Source organism: Dermacentor andersoni, chromosome 5 (assembly GCF_023375885.2).
Source record: "Dermacentor andersoni chromosome 5, qqDerAnde1_hic_scaffold, whole genome shotgun sequence".
In the NCBI taxonomy this organism is placed as follows: Eukaryota; Metazoa; Arthropoda; class Arachnida; order Ixodida; family Ixodidae; genus Dermacentor; species Dermacentor andersoni.
Window position 1 is genome coordinate 142,389,837 of NC_092818.1, and position 19,011 is coordinate 142,408,847.

At 46.7% G+C, this 19,011-nt stretch overlaps 1 protein-coding gene across 1 annotated transcript; it reads left to right on the forward strand.

Moving 5' to 3' along the window:
• The first annotated feature begins 1,878 nt into the window (after positions 1-1,878).
• On the forward strand, positions 1,879-18,338 carry LOC126532424 (putative ammonium transporter 3). The gene is made up of 8 exons (XM_072288367.1): positions 1,879-2,223; positions 3,822-4,365; positions 5,779-5,850; positions 8,070-8,129; positions 8,230-8,303; positions 9,681-10,000; positions 10,847-11,047; positions 14,974-18,338. The coding sequence occupies exons 1-8, from the start codon at positions 2,139-2,141 to the stop codon at positions 15,199-15,201; spliced, it is 1,584 nt and encodes a 527-aa protein (XP_072144468.1). The 5' UTR covers positions 1,879-2,138; the 3' UTR covers positions 15,202-18,338.
• The last annotated feature ends 673 nt before the right edge of the window (positions 18,339-19,011 follow it).

Consider the following 19,011-nt stretch of genomic DNA (forward strand, 5'->3'; position numbering starts at 1 on the left):
GAAAGAAGAAAAGAAGAAGCGAACACCTATTGAAGAAGCTGGATAAGGTACATGCAAGGGAAGAGAAGAAAAAAGAAATGTTAAAGAAATTTGCCAAGCCAATGTCGGCGTAGCCAACTTCGTAGTATCCGCGCCTATGGTGCTTGTCTACAGTTCATGCATTTTATGAGACGGGAAATGTGGAGGTGGGCTCCCGTGATGAAACCAAGTTTTACAGCCAAATTGACGTTAACGATGAATCTTCAAATACTGGCACGTATGCAGTTGCAGGATTGGCCACATAGCGAGAAATTAAAGGAAACTGAAAACTAGTGCCAAGGTTCTTACCAAGTGCAGGAACGTGCAGTTTGCACTTCGTCTTCTTCGGAGACGGTGACGTTTCCGCCATTATATTTGCAAAGGTGTAATTAGGACCAACTATTCCTCAAACATACAAATCAGGGGCCTTATTCACAAAGCTTTTTTTTTTTCTTTCGTAATGGCTGGTTCCCATTGGTTAGCAGGCTTTGCTATAGTGGCATATCCATCAACACGATTGGCTAGAATCAACTCTGATGAATAATTATAATGTAAATGCTTTGTGCTAATCAGGGCCACGGTGTGATCGGGACCCAGTTTGCTTGCGTTTTCTTTCTTTTTTTCTTTTGTGGCAATTATAGAATAACACGTGTGCATGTCTTCCCTTCTGCAGTAATGTCAGTAATGTCTTCGTGGCGCTGCACGCAATTGCTGACAAAATAAATATTCGTTTCCAGGGCCCGCTACCCACACCAACAGTATATTTTGCATCGCTAGAGAGTGCTCGCTAGCTGCATATAATGCGCCTTCTTGATACCTTTCGTGCGGACAGTCCTTTTTCACATGTCCGGCCTCTTTTTCCTTAGCTCTATTTTACCCCTTCCTCCAGAGCAAGGTAGCCAACCGCACTGTCATTCTCGTTAACCTTTCTTTCTGTGCACCTTGAATTTCCTTGTCCTCGTTTCAGTGGACAAAGAAAAATCCTCTGCACACGCTCAACAAGCTTGAGAACAGTCCACTTACAGAAAAGAAAATTATTGGACCCTTGTTGCAGCCGACGTCTGCCCGAGTTGCTCTAAAAGCGGTAGTGTTTCTCTCTCTCTCTCTCTTTTAAGCATCGAACATAATGAAACAATTGTAGTCTTCATTAGTTGCCATTCTTGTGTTTGTGCGGACACATTCTCTTCATATTGCTACGGAATAGTATTTCCAAAGACGAAGAGGCGAGCAGTAAGACGACGACGACGACGATTGGAGGCTAGCGCGGGCTGTTTTGCCTGTTGGCCAAGTGCGGCGTATTACGTTGTAAATATACTTGTATATAGCTTTTCATCTGCGTCTCCTTACGTAACATATCTAACAATATCGTCTGTTCTTTTCTCCTAATATTTTATGCCCTTTCTCATCCCTAATTGGCAGTAGCCAAGCAGACGGTTGGTCCGGTTAACCTTTCTGTCTTCCATCTCCAGTTTCTCTCTCTCTCTCCCCCCCCCCCTTCTTCTGACAGTGCCCGAGCTCGCAGATAACCTTTCTCTCTGCCGCTTTCCTCTTTCTCCCTTTTTCTACCCTTCTTCTCACTCGCTACGCCCTTCCCTTTCCCCCGGCGTCCGACGCGTGCCGTTGTCCGGCCGCTCAGCCTCCTAATATCCCGTTCTACTTCCTGCTTCGCCGCACTCGTCGGCCCCCGCGGCCGCCGGCAAACTCCCCAGAGGCTTCAGATCCGCCGATCCGCGGCGCACAGGCGCGGTTGCCGCTCGGCGAGCAAACATCACGCCACGCGGAGCCGCCGGGATTACGAGGCTCGCACGTTGCCGGCTGCAGTGTTGCGCCTCACTCGCTCCTCGAGTGAGCGAGTGCGAGGCCACGCTGCGGTGGTGGTCAACGCTCAGGAGCTGAACATCACAAAGAAAAGCCTGTCGCTAGGCCGGCACGGAGAAGAACGGGGCAGCTTCTCTCGCGAGAAGGCACGCGTCGAGAGTAAGGGCGCGAGTGAGCGCGTATGCGAAATTTTTTAATGAGCTGTTGTGGTATACGCTAGCCCAGGAACTCAGTCACAGGGCCTGACGCAATCCAGGCGCGTTTCGCAGTCAACCGCTTAAAAGGAAGCAGCGGCAGTAGCCATGATTGTGGACCCCAAGAGCATGAAGCCCGACGACGCGACGTGGGTACTCACGTCGTCTTTCGTTATCTTCACCATGCAAACAGGTGGGTGCACTAAACGTCAGCAGCGCTGTTCGTATATACGCGATGCTTCCTTTCTTGCATTGAGTGACTACAATGCTTTACCTTATTCTATCGTTTTTATTTCTTCTTAAAGACCCCGAAATTGTCATCGCGCGTTACATATTACCTCGCAATCAGGGGGTTGCTCCTGCAAGTAAGGCTAATACTGTAATACCCTTATCTGTTGAAAACGCTTAAGGGAGCACTACTGGTTAAAGGTGCCCAAAAATTGGGCTCCATGTGCATTTTTGTGGATGCCTAGCTGTGAAGGAATTCTTGTAACCCCTGTGATGGAATCACTGAATAACTGTATTTACTGAATTACTAGGCCAGCCTAACAGTGAAGGAATTATTTGCACGATAGTCTATTTTCCTCGTTGAACTTAATAAATCCACTCGACAAAGTGTCAGCGGTTACAGATGGCTTTAGCCTGATGGTGGAAACCGGCAGTTGATCCGCCTAAGCAAGAGAGACAATATATGGAGAGAGGAAAGTAGCGTGGCCAAACGAAAAAACATCCAATTGACTACCTTATACAGGGAAAGGGAAAATAGTAAATACGATGATTATAGAAAGACTGGGTCCCTACATATACGCGCATAATAAAAAAAATGTACTGTGGTAGAAGGCGATTACACAGGTCCATAATGTCGCTGAAGCACTTAAGCAGGCACTATCAGTGCCAGTCATGGAAAGACATGAGGCAAAAAAAAAGGGAGGAGACGTGAAACTCCCTTGCGGACTACAACCAGCCTCTCAGAATACAGCAGCTGTAAGCACGCATGCAGAAGACGTTCCTTCTGTAGGCGCCTAAAACCTGTATCAGTAGCATGGTATCATGGGTACGAGAAAAGGCTCAATGTCTCTTGTGTGGTTACATGAAAAACCTACAGGAGAAAGGGCGTTTCCCGTCATGAATAGCCAAACTATATATAGGCAGACCCAGCCGTTTCCTGATGCGGATTTGAGGCTTCCTATCTGCGAAACCATTAGATGGGATTTATTAGAGGAAAGACAGAGAAGTCGGCCTGAGCTAGTATGCTCTGGCCTGCCACTCTAACCATAGGAAAACAGAAGGGGACAAAAGAAAAAATTATTAAAGATGAGAATGAGGACAGGAAGAAGAGATGCGTAGATTGCGCAGGGATGAAAGTAGGCACGGAAAAGTAGGGACACCATTTTCTTCATTACCTTAGTGACGCAAGAGGTATATAAACATCGGTCAGTGCGAGTACAGGGCTGCAGGATTGTCTTCAAGCTTGAGGACCCACACCACCCACGCCACGTTCTGTATGTATATGTAGAATTCCACATGAGACTCACACTTGATTAATTATGCTAAAGAACTCATGCTGTCACTCAATAGGTAGAGAAGCCAGAAGACTGAATGACATCTAACGAAGCCCTCCTCTTGTACACAAGATCACAGCGTAACAGATCAACTTCCTGCGAATAACGACCACCGAAGCATAAGTTCTCTTATATGCTCTGACCTCTGTGGCCCCACCTGTACTTGGTGGGCAATTTTTTTTTTTCGTGTGCTTTCACTGCGTACAACTCTCGTCGCCGTCGCTCACAGGCTTTGGTCTGCTCGAGTCCGGTTGTGTGTCAAAGAAAAACGAGGTGAACATCCTGATGAAGAACGCCGTGGACGTGGTCCTTGGCGGCTTGACCTACTGGTGCGTCGGCTACGGTCTGCAGAACGGCCGAGGTCCCGGCACCAACCCGTTCTGCGGCGTTGGCTCCTTCTTCCTGGACGCCGGCTTCGAGGTGATGGGCGAGGAGTTCGCCATGTTCATCTTCCAGCTGTCGTTCGCCACCACGGCCACCACCATCGTGTCGGGCGCCATGGCCGAGCGCACAAATTTCCACGCGTACTGCCTTTTCTCGGCACTCAGCACGCTCATGTACTGCATACCCGCCGGCTGGGTGTGGAGCAGGCACGGGTTCCTCAACCGCATCGGCGTCATTGATTTCGCCGGCTCGGCCTGCGTACACTTGCTCGGTGGCACGTCAGGGCTGATCTCGGCCTTGGTGCTCGGCCCTAGACTCAGTTGGGACCGGCACAGCAGGCCGCGCATGGGCAACCCTACGAACGCCATGATCGGCGCATTCACACTGTGGTAAGCACACTTTGCAGCCCATGAACGCTATCGGACTTTTGTTATTTTATTTATTTTTTTTTGGTTGAAAGTAACTTTCCCACTGATTAGCACCCTATAATGCACACATCAAACGTGTTCCTAGGCTGACCCTACCCTGTATATCTGTCTATACATACATCAGGATGTCTGCATACAGTGTCGACTCACTATATTTCACACTTTCTGAAAGCTTCTGTGTCGTTAGTATTGTGCGTCTCTCTCAGATTGTGGGGCTCGTTTCACTTGCTTGTCGCTGCCACACACGTCATGGGTCACACATGTCGTCGGCTCGTTTGGGGCACTTCTGGTGAGTCGGCCGAGCGTCATAATAGTTCTCACCGCGGCACAGGGCGAGGTACTGAAACAGGGACTGAGGTACATGCGAAAGAAGCAATACTATTAAGGCGAGTCAGCTGGAACGTGAGCTCATTCGCATACATTCGACAAAAACTGCTTACCACTTTTATCATTTTCCTATATTTTGTCAGCCGCTAGCGCGAAGTCGATAAACACATACGTGGTTGCTTTTGCAAGAGCAACGTGGCATCAAAGGCCACAGTTCACATCGATGAAAGAGGATGGCGTTGACGCCGAGTCGCTCTTCAGAAAAGCTATGGCCCTCACGAAAAAGTGGGCTGGATAGCCATTCCACCGCTTTAGAAAATTGTATTTTCTCAGTCACAAAACGGTCGCTTGACAGCGCTATAAGCGTATTTTTTAACGTTGCTCACACGCGTCCTGGCGGGGTTCGCTGCACCACACCTTAGTAGAATTTGAAAGCAGAATATGACACCGCTGACAAGTTCCTCTTGTATGTCTGGAGATTCCAGATATATAATATGTACAGCCAATAATGGTCTCGACTTGGCAATCTGGTTGTCTACCGCCAGCCCATTAACCTTAGGCTTGCTTTTGATCCAGGTACATTATGAGGTTGAAAATGCAGGAGCTGTACAGTGGCTATGATGGACGTTGCAGTGGAGGTGTGCCATGGTAGCATGGTACATAGAGCATGGTACACAAACGGCTTTGCATTTCTCCTCCACTGTAATGTGGCCGATACCACAGCCAGGAATCGAATCCCACACCTTGTGTTCAGCAGCGCAACTCTATAGTCGCGGCCACTTCGGTGGATGCTTGTGATTTTATAAAACTCCCATACCAAGATGTAAAATGGTTGAGCTGCAGCCAGTGCTTCTTGCAGGCGAGATATAGGAACCGTGGAATATTTAAAACACCAGTGAGAAAAAACAAGGTAGGTAGAGAAGACTTTCAAAGTCCTTCTACGTGCACTCGCGTGCTTCTTCAAAGCACAGAACCATACAAACTCACCCAGCTTGCAGTATTATTAAGTATTCCTTCAATAAGACTTTTTATATATTCTTTCTCTAGGTGGGGCTCACTTGTCTTCAACAGCGGCAGTACATTCGGCATATCAGACGAAAAATGGCACTTTGCTGCCAGGTATGTCATTGTGGCCATTATTGTGTTCTCTCTCTCTCTCTCCTGTTTCAAATGTTACTATGCATTACACGCATGCTTTGAGGCAAGCGATTCTCAGTCATCAGGACTGCACCGAGGTTGCTTAATATGACTGTTTTTGTCTGCAGTTAACGCAGATGACTGATATGCTCGTATGCTAGCAGCTGTCCATTTTGGAGCAATATTGAAGTAAAATATTAGCACAGAAATATTTTACTTCTTCTTTATTAAATAAGCCCATAATACCCTCACATATTAAGCAGATGCTATATTTTCAGCTAGGCCGCAGGTTGTGAGGGCTGCAGTCAACAAAACGTATGCTATGCAAATTCTTGTAACCTTTAAGCACCCATTTGCTGTCGTTGTTCGCGTCTTTTGCCAAATAAAGGAGGCGTATAATTCTAATGAAGAGAAAGGAGGAGATGTCGGCCAGGAGATCGCGTCTCTAGCCTGCTACTCCTCACAGGGGAAAGGGGAAGTGGGAAATACAGGGAAAGGTAAGTGGCAGGTGATTATGTAATGGTACAATGAGCTACTATATACACGTTGTCCAATACGCGGATTCGCGTTGTAGACACAATACACGCAAGAGTAATCTGGTCCACGCAAAAAGTTATTGCGCAAACACATTTCGCACTGACTGCACGTCTCACAGGTTCTAAAGGCGATCGTCTAAACCAGTCTCAGTTAGAAAGTTCAAAAAGTGATTTTATGGCACGTTGGGCACAGTCAACACTCCTCCACGCGCCTAAATTTTTTTCTTCCGAAAAGGGGCGGGAGTCCAAGCAGCCAACACTAGACATAAGTGTCCTTCGCTCGGCCACTTATTGATGGCACACGAATAGTACACGAGTACACGAATAGCACACGAGCTATTGTCTCGGGAGTGTGACAGACACTACAGTCAGGGTCCCGTGCTTGTCCAATCTTGTGAAGGTATCGGTGAGTGTGCGCCACACCGAGCCGTAATCAATGGATGAGTGTTTCCTGTCCTGTCCGCAACCGAAGTGGGAGGCGGGATCGCAAACCAGCGTCCAGTCTATGCAGGCGCTCTTGCTGATGTTCGGGAATCGAGATCGTCCCATTGTTGCGCCATAGAGGTTTTGATGGAGTTATGGAGCAAGGCGTTGATGTCATACTGGGAAAAATTAAATTTTGAAATCTTCCCGTAACTGTGCGCCTTCTTTTTTTTTTTTTTTGCTTCCGCGTCAGCCTGTTCATTTCCAGCTATTACACAATGGCTAGAAATCCGCTTCAGCACGATGGTATGCCCTGATTGAGACGCCTCAGCAAGCAGAGATATGATATCATAAACCAGGGGACTATATATCCGGTTCTGTGATTCATATAAATGCTGATGAGTTGAAGTGCTGGTTTTGAGTCACAGAACACTGTCCATTTCTCGAGGCTTTATTGCAGTATACAACTAACTGCTTTTCGAACTCCGGTCAACTCAGCTGCTTTAGACGACGTTCTGTGTCCTATCTTGAACTGTTGCGCAATCCCCATTCCAGGTACCGCGTAAGCTGCCGCGGAAGAAGTCTGTGTCACAGAACCATCTGCCAAAACATGTTGGGTATATCTATACATGATTTTATAAACCTCCCATACCAAGGTGTAAAATGTAGATGCAATGTAGGATAACTCGAAGTGCTTGAGCCCAGCAGGTGGCATTTTCGACTTCGTTATTCCGGGGATTGAGTGTCTCACCTTGGCTTTGCCATCGTCCAGAGTGGAACTACTGGTATGTCATGAAGTTCGAAGTCCGACGACAATAAGTCTTGCTGCGACAACACGGCTTCTGAGTAGGCGGCGACAGGCCGTGTGCTTGTGACGTTCGTCAGTGGATGATTCCTGTGTCTAGTCAGTAGCCTTAGATGCACTCGCAATGGTTCGTGTTGCAGATAAGCTCGAGCTGGGCACGCGCGTGCCTCTGCATTAACTAGTGCCCCATGTAGACGCACATCGCGGTAGTCCTAGGCACTTTCAAGTGTGCGTGCGGCAGATGTACTAATCCGAGAAAGTGTACAGGCGCACTGTAGCAGAGGTAGTCAACAAAAATTGGCTGGTAGAGCTTCAGAAGAGATTATTTGGATGTATTTGCTATGAAGCGCACGCAAACAGCTTTCCTTTCTTAATTCAATTTCTTCCCTCAGAGTTCATGTTTGATTGAATATTTATGCCGATTAATTCTTGCTCAGGTCTGCGGTCTCCACGATCAATTCTTCTATCGGTGGCGGCCTCGTGGGCACTATTGCAACGTAAGGCTTATTTGTTTTTTTATGACTATGTTATGCGTAAGTGATGAAGTCATCCAGCAAGCCATACTTATGCTTTCATACTCTTCCTTCTGTGTTGCAGCTATCTGGTTCACAAGAATTTTGAGATTGAAGACATCATCACTTCCATTCTTGGCTCACTAGTGTCGATAACAGGTTAGTAGTGAAAATGTACGAAGTGCTATACGAAATTCAAGAAGAGCCTATCTCTCCAAAGAATCCACACAACTGACCAAATAGCTGTTAAAAAACAGCTTTAGCGAGTCTACATGTGCCTACGTTTCGGAATGCAACACTTTTCTGTAATTACCCGTCTGAGTACGTTTTTTTTTCACTCAATATCAGTGATATCGATCAACACCGTCGAAATTCAGCCGCTTGTGTACGCATACCACACTGCCTGTGGTGCAGACTACATTTATGAAATGTACGTATAGGACTATCTTGCCACTCGCCACTACGTATACCAGGTGGCACCATCTGTGCTTTCTTACGTACGTACGTACGTACGTACGCGCTGACCCTTATATCTCTTAAACTTCGACACTGCAAACATTTCAAAGATATAACAGGTTAGTCATAATTCAGCAGTGCGGCATTTAATTAGAGGTCTATTCGATTCAGCCAAGTTTCTCTGCACCTTCTGCACCTATTCATGGTGCACTGCACCTAGACCCTCGATTCCCCGGGGTGCAGCAGTGCACCCTGCACCCCCGTGCTCGATTGAACGGTGTGCAAGGCAAGGTGCCGCCGCGGTGCACTGCACCCTTGAACCTTGCAGCGGGTGGGTGCAGCCCGGCACCCACTGCAGTTTTTCGTTTGAGGTGCCGTGCACCTTTTTCTGAATCGAAGAAACCTTAGGTGTTCTTGGTGATGTGGCAACAATAATTAATGAATTGTAGGGTTTTACGCGCCAAAACCAAATAAGATTTTATTATGAGGCATGCCATGGTAGGGGTTTCGGGATTAATTTTGACCCCCAGGTTATCTGTGATCTGCCCCCAGTGTACTGGTCCTGGACGTTTTGTTCATTTCGCCCCCATCGAAATGCGGCCACCACGGCCTAGATTAGATCCCGCGACCTAGTGCTTAGCAGAGCAACACCATAGCCGCTAAGCCGCCGCGGCGGGTATGGCAAGAAGCAGTCGATACACTATGCTATGGTATAGGTGGTCACCGTTCAATGGCCGTTTTCGCTGATTAACCCGTGATACGGAAATGTACGACTAGCAATAAACAAAAGACCAGTGGCGGCCTTCATTTGTGCGAAGAAGAGAAAAAATCATCCCGGCGCAAAGCTATACCGGAAATATTGCAAATGACTCAAACAAAAGACAGGGCAGGAATGCTTTTCTTTTTGTGTACCCCCTAAGAGCGCTATACGTTTTGTCAGCTTACGGCAGCGTATGTTAACTGAAAGCATGTAACGTGGTCCTTGCGGTCAAGATACACTCTCTAAGTGTTGGTGAAGGCGGGATGTGCAAACAGAACGTTTCAAAACAGGCGGGTGGCTCTCTTGCCCCATGATTCCAGCCGGTTCGGCCTTCTATCGTTCCTGGGAAGCGTTGCTGATCGGCGCCGTGGGCGGTCTGTGCACAACTCCGGTGCCGTCTTTGATGCGTCGCTGGCTGAGCATCGACGACCCCGTAAATGCCGCGGCCATTCATGGCGTGGGCGGTCTCTGGGGCATGCTGGCTGTCGGCCTGTTTCTGGACACAACCCGGTACCAGGGGCTGCGTTACCACCGCCTCGGTCTCTTCAAGGGCGGTGGTGGGAGTCTTCTCGGCATCCAGTTGGCTGCCTGCCTCACCATCATCGCCTGGAGCGCCGGCGTCACCTTCCTCGTGCTTAAGGTGAGCACTAACGTATTTAGCGAGAGCGCTATTTCTGTAAAAGGCGTTCGTGTTCTGACGAACTACAGATTAGCTGCAGAGCGTGATGTCATGAAGACGCGGCGTTGGTGTCACATTCCGTACGGTCAGGAATAATTTTCCGACAAATCGTAATGCGCGAATCTTCCCTCTGGCGAGGATAGCATGCGTGGAGCAGTTTGCAACACTTATTTGGCAGTGATTATTGTTCTGTCCAGCGGACATCGAAGGAGAAAAGTGTCAATATAGCAGTCTGCTAGTTTGCTTGCACATGCGCCTGTTTCTTTAGTAACGTGTAGCCTATATCTATACCTACTTGGCCGGTTTTCTCGTTACACTCTTCTTCACTGTACATCGCGATTAACCAACACCAGTTCTTATACATCTAGCCGTCCTGTCTTTCACTTTAAAGAAAAATTATTTGTCCTCTTTTTTTTTCTTTTTGTATGAGAGTAATTGTGTAGTCCTGGCGTAGGTGCTAGAGTTGACGCCTGGGCTAGTTACTGTAACGTCTGGCATGCCAAATCGGTACGAACAGAAGTGATAAAGTCGGCGTCTTCTGAACGTACATGCCCTACCTTTTCTCTTGCTTTTCTTTCACACTCACCGTTATCGTCATTCACTCCTTCGCGTACTTTTTCTCCCCCAGTGCCGAATAGCTGGCCAGAACATGGCGACTGAGGTCGATCTGTCATATACTTATAACGAATTTCTCAATTTACTTATACTTACTTTTTACTTACTTACTTATAATTACTTGCTTACTTATACTTATAACAATTTCTCAATACAGGTCGTAATACAAGGCGATCTGTTTTCATTTCCCAGTTCATCAACAAAGTGACGCCTTTACGCATGCGGCCATGTGACGAGTTGCTGGGAGCGGATTTTGTGGAACACTGCATCGATCACCGGGAGCCCGACCAGTCGTTCCCGGCGACCCATCTTTGCCGAGATATGAGCGCTGGGACCGAGCCTCCAGACGCAAGCCTGCTCCATGCCGAAGACGAGGGCGAGACCGACCAAAAGGTGCTCCGGTCGAACGATTCTCCAAAAAGAATCACCATCGCCATCATTATTATCATCATCATTATTATCATCGTCATCATAATTCTATTTTTATGTCAACAGCAGTACAAATGCCTCTCCGAGCAATCTCCAATTATCTCCGATCTCCGATCCAAGCGATCAAACAAAAAATCTTGAGCCATTGCACAGAAAGAATTTGGACAAAGGTACGAACACATTTATTGTCTTGATCGTTGGTCATTGTGACGAAAGGTTCGTACATTCGTTTATTTATATACATTTGCGTGGACGACTATATATTTAGAACCTCTGCATTACGGGAGGGGTGAGCCATTACATATTTTGCTCGCGTACGGGGTGTGTGAGTCATTGCCACAGAACAAAAATGCATGGAAGCCCAGTTACAAACAGCTACGCTGTAAAATGTTAGACGTAATGTTAAGAGAAAGGAAGACAGCGTGTGGATTAGGGAGCAGGCATGGTATAGCCGATATTATAGTTGACATTAAGAAGAAAAAATTGAGCTGCGTGGGCCATGTAATGCGTAAAGCAGATAACCGGTGGTTTATTACAGTTGCGGAATGGGTGCCAATAGAAGCTAAGTGCAGGCGAGGACGGTAGATAATTAGGTGGTGTGAAGAAATTAGGAGATTTACAGGCACAAGATGGAATCAGCTGGCGCAAGACAAAGGTAATTGGAGATTGCTGGGAGACGCCTTCGTCCGGCAGTGGACATAAAGATAGGCTAATGGTGATAAAATAGGCTGATGGTGACGTAGTTACGTAGGCTTAAAATGGGAAAAAAATAATGGGTGCACCAGAGAGGTTCGAAGCAATGCGGTTCCGACATTCGTGTATATATGGTTGAGAACGGGCTTGTTGTATGCCACAAAGATGACGTAGCTCCCAATTAAAGATGTAAATGAATGAATGAATGAATGAATGAATAAATGAATGAATGAATGAATGAAGCCTTTATTTTAAGGAAGGGGACGGCTCTAGGCCACTGTTGGGGATTAGGAGGGAAAGGAATGTGGGTTCCTGGACTGTTGGCTGAAGCACATCTTCATCTGAGTCTTGGATCTCCCGCTTTATGCAGACTCAGGTGCGTGTTCAGTTCCGCCGCTATCACATGGGCTGATCGACCCCTTCTACACTACTCGAAACAGGCCACTTTGTCTGCCATATGTCGCAGTGGCTTTCTGTGTTTCATGGTTAGTTTGTATTCCAATTCCTAGTGTTCTAATGTCTCCGTGTAGTAAATGTTGAATGTTGCCAGACGAAACGCGGAAGCTAGAAAAATATTTGAAAAGAGAGTGGAATTAAGAACGCCGCAGCACATCATTGACATCTACACGGACGCTGCAATCACAAACGACATAGCAAGCATGGCCTGGGTTAGCACATCTGCACCCCAACACAATGGCTATCACACATGTCAGCTTCCCGGGGGTGCAACCTTGCACGCTGAGCTCTTAGCTATATGGGGAGCGGTCAACACAATTCCCATTGACGTGGGAGGCATTGTAGAGCAGAGTGTGCGAAATAATTATCGGATCCTAACTGACTCGTACGAAGCGGTGACCGAATTAACGGTACCTACGACAGATGATACTGTTGCGAACGACACCAGAAAAAAGCTAAAGAGAATACAGGACAATGAGAGAGAGAGAGAGAGAGAGAGAGAGAGAGAGAGACAACTTCATGTTGTCGCCTGCAGAACGATACCATGACTAAATGGCGCCGTGACGCGGGCCCTGACGTCTTCTCAGCGGGGGGTCTCTACTCAACTCCAGCGCGTGTTACTCCCGCGGTCGGTCGTCCTGAGGGGCTACGTTCCGTCGGTTTCGCTCGGCCTTTGTCTTTCAAGAGCCGCCGAGACCTGCTGGTCGGCCCAGGTTTGGCTTTCGTGGTCGTAGCATTCCGCCGCAGCCGCGAGTCGCGGCGGAATCGTTGTACTTGTCGAAGCCTCATTGGGGAACTTGGTGCAATCCCATAGGATGTGCGTCAGGGTGGCCCTCTCCCGCTGGCACACGCGGCACACATCACTCCCATATAATTTCGGGTATAGATGAGTCATTAACACTGGGGTGGGTAAAGAACCAGTTTGCAATTGTCTGAACAGCACCGCCTCCGCTCGGCTCAGCCCCGGGTGCGGGGGTGGGAAAGTCCTTCGAGCCAGGCGGTGGAACTGTGTAAGTTCGTTGAACGTCGTCATGCGATCCTTGGCACTACACCACGTTGGACGGTCGGTTGCAGCGGCGCGGTTGGTTAGCGCTCGCGCCACTGCGTGTGCCGTCTCGTTGTGGTTATCGTGCTTCTCGGACGCATCGTTGCCCGCGTGTGCCGGGAACCACTTGATTCTAACATACCGATTCTGTCGTTGCAGGTCAGCCGAGCACAGAACGCGCACAGCCTCACCACACACTTTGCCCTTTGCATAATTTCGCACTGCACTTTGCGAATCGCACAACACCGTCTGGCACCCGGGGTCGGCAATGGCCAGGGCAATGGCCACCTCCTCCGCCTGACACGCCTCGCGGACCCGTAAGCTCGCCGCTGCCCTCGTCGCGCCGGACGACGCCTCGATGACGGTAGCTACGAACGCATGAGACCAATGCTGAAATCCTATGGACACCGGGGCACACCGGCACGGATGGGGGAAACGCAGCCGCTCACGCAGTTGCCGCGCAAGCGGGTAGGCTTGATTATACGTACAGCTCCCCACACTCCATTTCCTCGCCAAACCCCGCGGACTAAAATCCATACCTAAAGATATTGGCCGAAGGCTCTCCTAGCAGAGCACTGATGCATTACATTCGTACTAAAATAAAAGCAGACAGTAAACGGAGACTATTAGAAGCTACACCACTACATGTGTTTGACGAGAAGGGTGGGCTTACTCGCACGGAAGAGGTTCTTTTGAATGAGGTTATGGCCAACGCTGCATACACACCACACATACTCGAGAAATGGCACCAACCCAGACAAGCTACGATTGCGAAGACTTATACCCGATGCACACATTGCCAGGAGTCATGCAGAGCAGACTTGCAACACCTCATTTGGAGCTGTGCAGCTTTTTCACAAGGGAGATCCAACATTCAACATTTACTACACTGTGAATGAATAAAGACGTGTCTTGATATTGGCAAAATCTTTGTTCTTGAAAGGTCGACTGGAAGACGTCTATAGGGGAGCGGAGCATATATAGGTGAAAAAAAGACGAATAAAAGAATTGATTACAACAGGTGTCATGGCAATGTGTTGGATGACACTACCTGGGCACTAATGTCTCCTGCCGTACATTCAGACTTTAAATGACTGATCAGCGCCCAACAACAATGGTCGAGTCCCCGTCACGCTGCTGTTCACCTAGGACTTCGCATGCGAGGCGGGGATCGAATGGTGTCGTATAGTGTGAAACTAACGGTGTTGTTCTACGTCTAATCACTGAGATTCACACATACGGGTTCCACTAATCCTCCGAATTATGGGTGCTTGGGGCTTGTTCGCTCAGCGTTATAAATCGTAGTGCGCATACACACACCGGCATACAAAAAAAGAAAAAAAGAAGAAAGCGACAAATGACCGTTAATTACCGAGCAATTTATTTGTCTATTATTTTTTATTGAAATTGATGGCATCTTCTTTGTCATTAAACTTCTAATAAAGCGGAAATGTTTCACTTCACCAATTAATTCGTTTAGCAATTATAACTGTGTAAAAGCCAGCGATGTATTCTGCTTGTTGTCAACATTTCCAATCAATCAACTAATCAATCAATCGTCACCAACTGGTTGGTAGCTAGCGCGTATGTACCGCCGCTTTCTTCGTCGATATGTCTGTCTCTGCATTATGATTTATCATGCTGCGACTAAGCCGCTTCGCAATGGTGACCTCTGCTTGTGCCGTCTCCTGTGCAGGAAGACATCCCCGTCGAGTGCAATGACATGGAACGCGCTTCCAGCGCGGGAGACGTGTCTCCGGTGGGTTGCGCCTCGCCGGACTTCCAGCGGGACGCACCGACCCCTTTCTGGGAGGCCATGGGCGCCGAGTGCCACGATGGCCTGGCCAACAAGGAGTCACTGAACCAGCAGGAGATGACCATCAGACTTGTGGCCAACTACAGGAGCAACTGCACCATCACCTAGCCCGCCGCCATTGCGGCTCGCTCGGCCGTACCGTCTACCGACGTCCTAAAGGAGCAGCAAGGGCTTACGTGAAAAACTGGCGTTTCTGTTTGCGTTCATTCTAAACGGAGTACACGTCTTCGGTTAGGTCTTTTCTTAGCACTGGGGTGCATAATCGACTCATTTACGTTCCCTGCGTTTTCGTGTACAGCCAGGCCTAGATGAGGCAGATCGCCACTCGTGATGGTCTTTACTACATGTGCTTCGCGAAGTCCTCTCATTATTGGGGACAGGACTCTGATTATTAACAGGTTGTTCCCCTGCGCTTCCTCTGTCGTTTCCTACCTCAGAATGCACGCACGGTGTCAAAATATTTACGGTTTTTATCACGGCTCGTTTTCCTCTTCAAGTAGTACAATGATCACCGCCGTAAAAGGCGCCATGTATCACTTCCGCCCTTTTGGTGTTGTTCCCCAAATCTATCTAGATGTCTAATGCAAAAGAAAAGAAAAGTACTGTTTAGTATATCTTCTTCGTCGATGTGTACACTTATGCTAGTGTCCCATGGGGCATGTGGAAAATCGAGATAACTGTAAACGTTGCCACTTGAGCAAATTGTTGACACAGCCGTAATGACAAAATGGCAAAATGAAAAGACCAGAATTGCCTACCCTAAAAGAATTGTGTTCTACTGATGCTATTTTTTTGTAAAGGCTAGCTCTAAGTTTAAAAAAGATAAGTAAAAAAAAGCAAGTGTTTGCGGAAACGATGCTTGTTCGCAAACAACGCATGAGTTCATGTTAACAACATAAACTCCACACGTTTGTCCATTCGCTGACTGATCAATGTGCAATCGACAGTGATGTAAAAGGGGGAAAGCAATATATTTTTAAACGCCATAACTTGTGGTGAGTTGGTTTAAATCTAGGAACTTGATACGCACTAATTAGTTTTCCTGTTGAACATTTAGTGTAATTGAACACTTTTATGGAGCGCATGCGTGTTAAGCCTCCTATGGGCGCATGAAAAAAATTTGGCGTTCCCCTCCATATTGCTGACGACTGTGCATTAACCAGGCTCCATTTAAACACCTATCAGCACCTTTTTTTAGATATATTGTAGAACCGCGGAGTCTCCCGGTGATCTACAGTTGGTTCCGTCCTACGTCTACTACACTGCGCCTTATGAGAGCAAATGTGATAAATCAATTTCATTACTCTATCTAAATCTCGGCCATCCTCGACTTACTTTCCCTTAAATTAATGACGGTTTACTCGATTAGACCACTGGTTGCATGTTCTACGAGTAACATTACTTGCCGAACTTTGCTTCCTCTCTGGATAAACCATGGAATATCACACACACATGTTGATCTAATTCATTATTACATCGTTTATCTGTTATAACTTTACAACCATAGATGTCTTCCTTCGCTTAATGCTTTTTCTAAGATTAATTTTAGGTCTTATATATATTTTCTTTCCTACGAACAGTGGCTTCGTAAATTGGTATTGATAGAATTCAGTAGTTACTACAGCTCTTTTGATTTCACGGATACTAGTTAAGCTGCACTTCGTGGCTTGGAGCGCTTTTCGAATGCACGACTGCTCGTTTTCATATTTCTTTAGGTTTCTTTCGCATTGTGCAAATGTCTTACACTACTTAGATAAAATGAGTGCGCTTTGTCACCAGTTTCGGAGATGGGCAACAATCCACAAAAAAATTTTCCCTTGTCAGGATGCTTTAGCGCATCAAGTTTCAAACGTAACCTAACGTTGTCGGTTAAGGCCCTCAATCATTTGTTGCAAATTATTTCCAGATTCATTTAACAGCACATAGTAATTTGCAACTACAGCCGCTTGTTAACATGATCACTGTGTGTTCTCGTCCGCAGTTCTTCTCAACATGATGCTTTCTACACCTTTTGTAGACGTCGTATAGTGACCAGTGACTGAGGAACTGTGTCTTCCTGCATGAAGCCCTCGCGTCTCCGTATTTACCACTTCTCTGGACAATGCGTGTCGTATAAATGTAATCCATGTATATATTTTTTAGCATATCCACGTATACCCCATGTTGGCATGGTTGCATATATCGTCACTGAATCAACCCTCTTTGATTATCTTGATAACATTCCGCAGACTTTTCTATAACCTCGTTAATAAAAGGAATGCGATCTATTCATTAATATATCTCCTAAGTGTCATGACGTTTTTTGGTTGAGTAAATGCACGCATTTCTTCACTCGCTGTTCTATTAAAAATTGTCGTCTTAATGAATATGATACAAATGGCAAACGAGTGGTTTTGTAAGTCGCCCGTCTGACGTTGCCTTTCTTGTGCAGCATTGTTGTGTTAGTATTATCCCGTATCTCCTGTACGTTGCAGCTTATGAGGCATTGCTCATATAAAGGCTGTGAGCTTTTCGAGCACGATGTATTCGCCTTCTTCATCAGACTCGCCGATATTCTGTGATTTCCTGTGGATTATCCGCTTACAAAGTCCTCCTACTTCAACGGCTTGGTCTTGGGCTTTCATGTCTTTGCCGCAGTTCCGTCCGAAGGCTTCTTCGTTGATGACTTATATTTCTTGTCATCACTGCAATTCACTATGAAATTTCTCCGCACCTCATCAAAATCTCCGATGTCACTGCTACGACCTGGGCATTATTTATCCTTATATATGAATCTAGAATATAGTTAGCGTTTATAACTAATCTATTTATGCGCGTTGAGCCGAAAAGTACAAAAGATGTTACATCAGCACATTAAAAGAGCATCCTTGTCATTTCTTATGCATCAAGTACAGATACAGAACAATGCATGGGCATGACCGGGTCTCCTAAAAGAATTCAGGCAGCTTCGGTGAAGTGTCAAGCTGTCTCACTTCAAAAGAAAAGAGCAAGCAATTTCAGTGCCTCACCACGTTGTTTGTGGCCATATGTAGGCGCACTATACACATTTATCTGTCATAAACATGTGCGTTATTTTTGTTACATCTTCTTTTGTCAACCTGGTTGCAAAGAGTTTGAAACTATTCATGATTTAACACCGTGAGTACACCGACCTCAATGTAATGCAGCTGTTCTTGTTTAGAAAACATTCAACACCAAGCATCTGTCATCTTGCATTCAAATGTATTAAAGACAAACAAACAAAACTCTCCCTGTCTTTCTTTTTATTAATAATATGACAAAGAGTGGAGCAATTTAGTTTGGTGCGAATGAAGCCAGCTAACAGAACAGTCAACAAATAACGCGGTACGTGTATTAATGCGTTTAGACGTGTAAAAATGCTAAGGCCAGAGCATTCGGATGAAGCAAACTCTGCCGTACCTTGAGATATGGGTCCCATATCAATGTCCAGAGGATTCATAATGCTGGCTTTATACATCATGATCATCATCATCATAATAATCATCATCAGCCTAGCTACGCCCACTGCAGGGAAAATGCCTCTCCCATACTTCTCCAACTACCCCGGTCATGTACGAATTGTGGCCATGTTGTTCCTGCAAACTTCTTAATCTCATCCGCTCACCTAACTTTTTGTCGCCACCTGCTACGCTTCCCTTCATTTGGAATCCAGTCCGTAACCCTTAATGACCATCGATTATCTTTCCTCTTCATTACATGTCCCGCCAATGCCCATTTCTGTTTCTTGATTTCAACTAAGATGTCATTAACTCGCGTTTGTTCCCTCACCCAATCTGCTCTCTTCTTATCCCCCCTTAAGGTTACACCCATCATTCTTCTTTCCATAGCTCGTTGCCTCGTCCTCAATTTCAGTAGAACCCTTTTCGTAAGCCTCCAGGTTTCTGCCCCGTAGGTGAC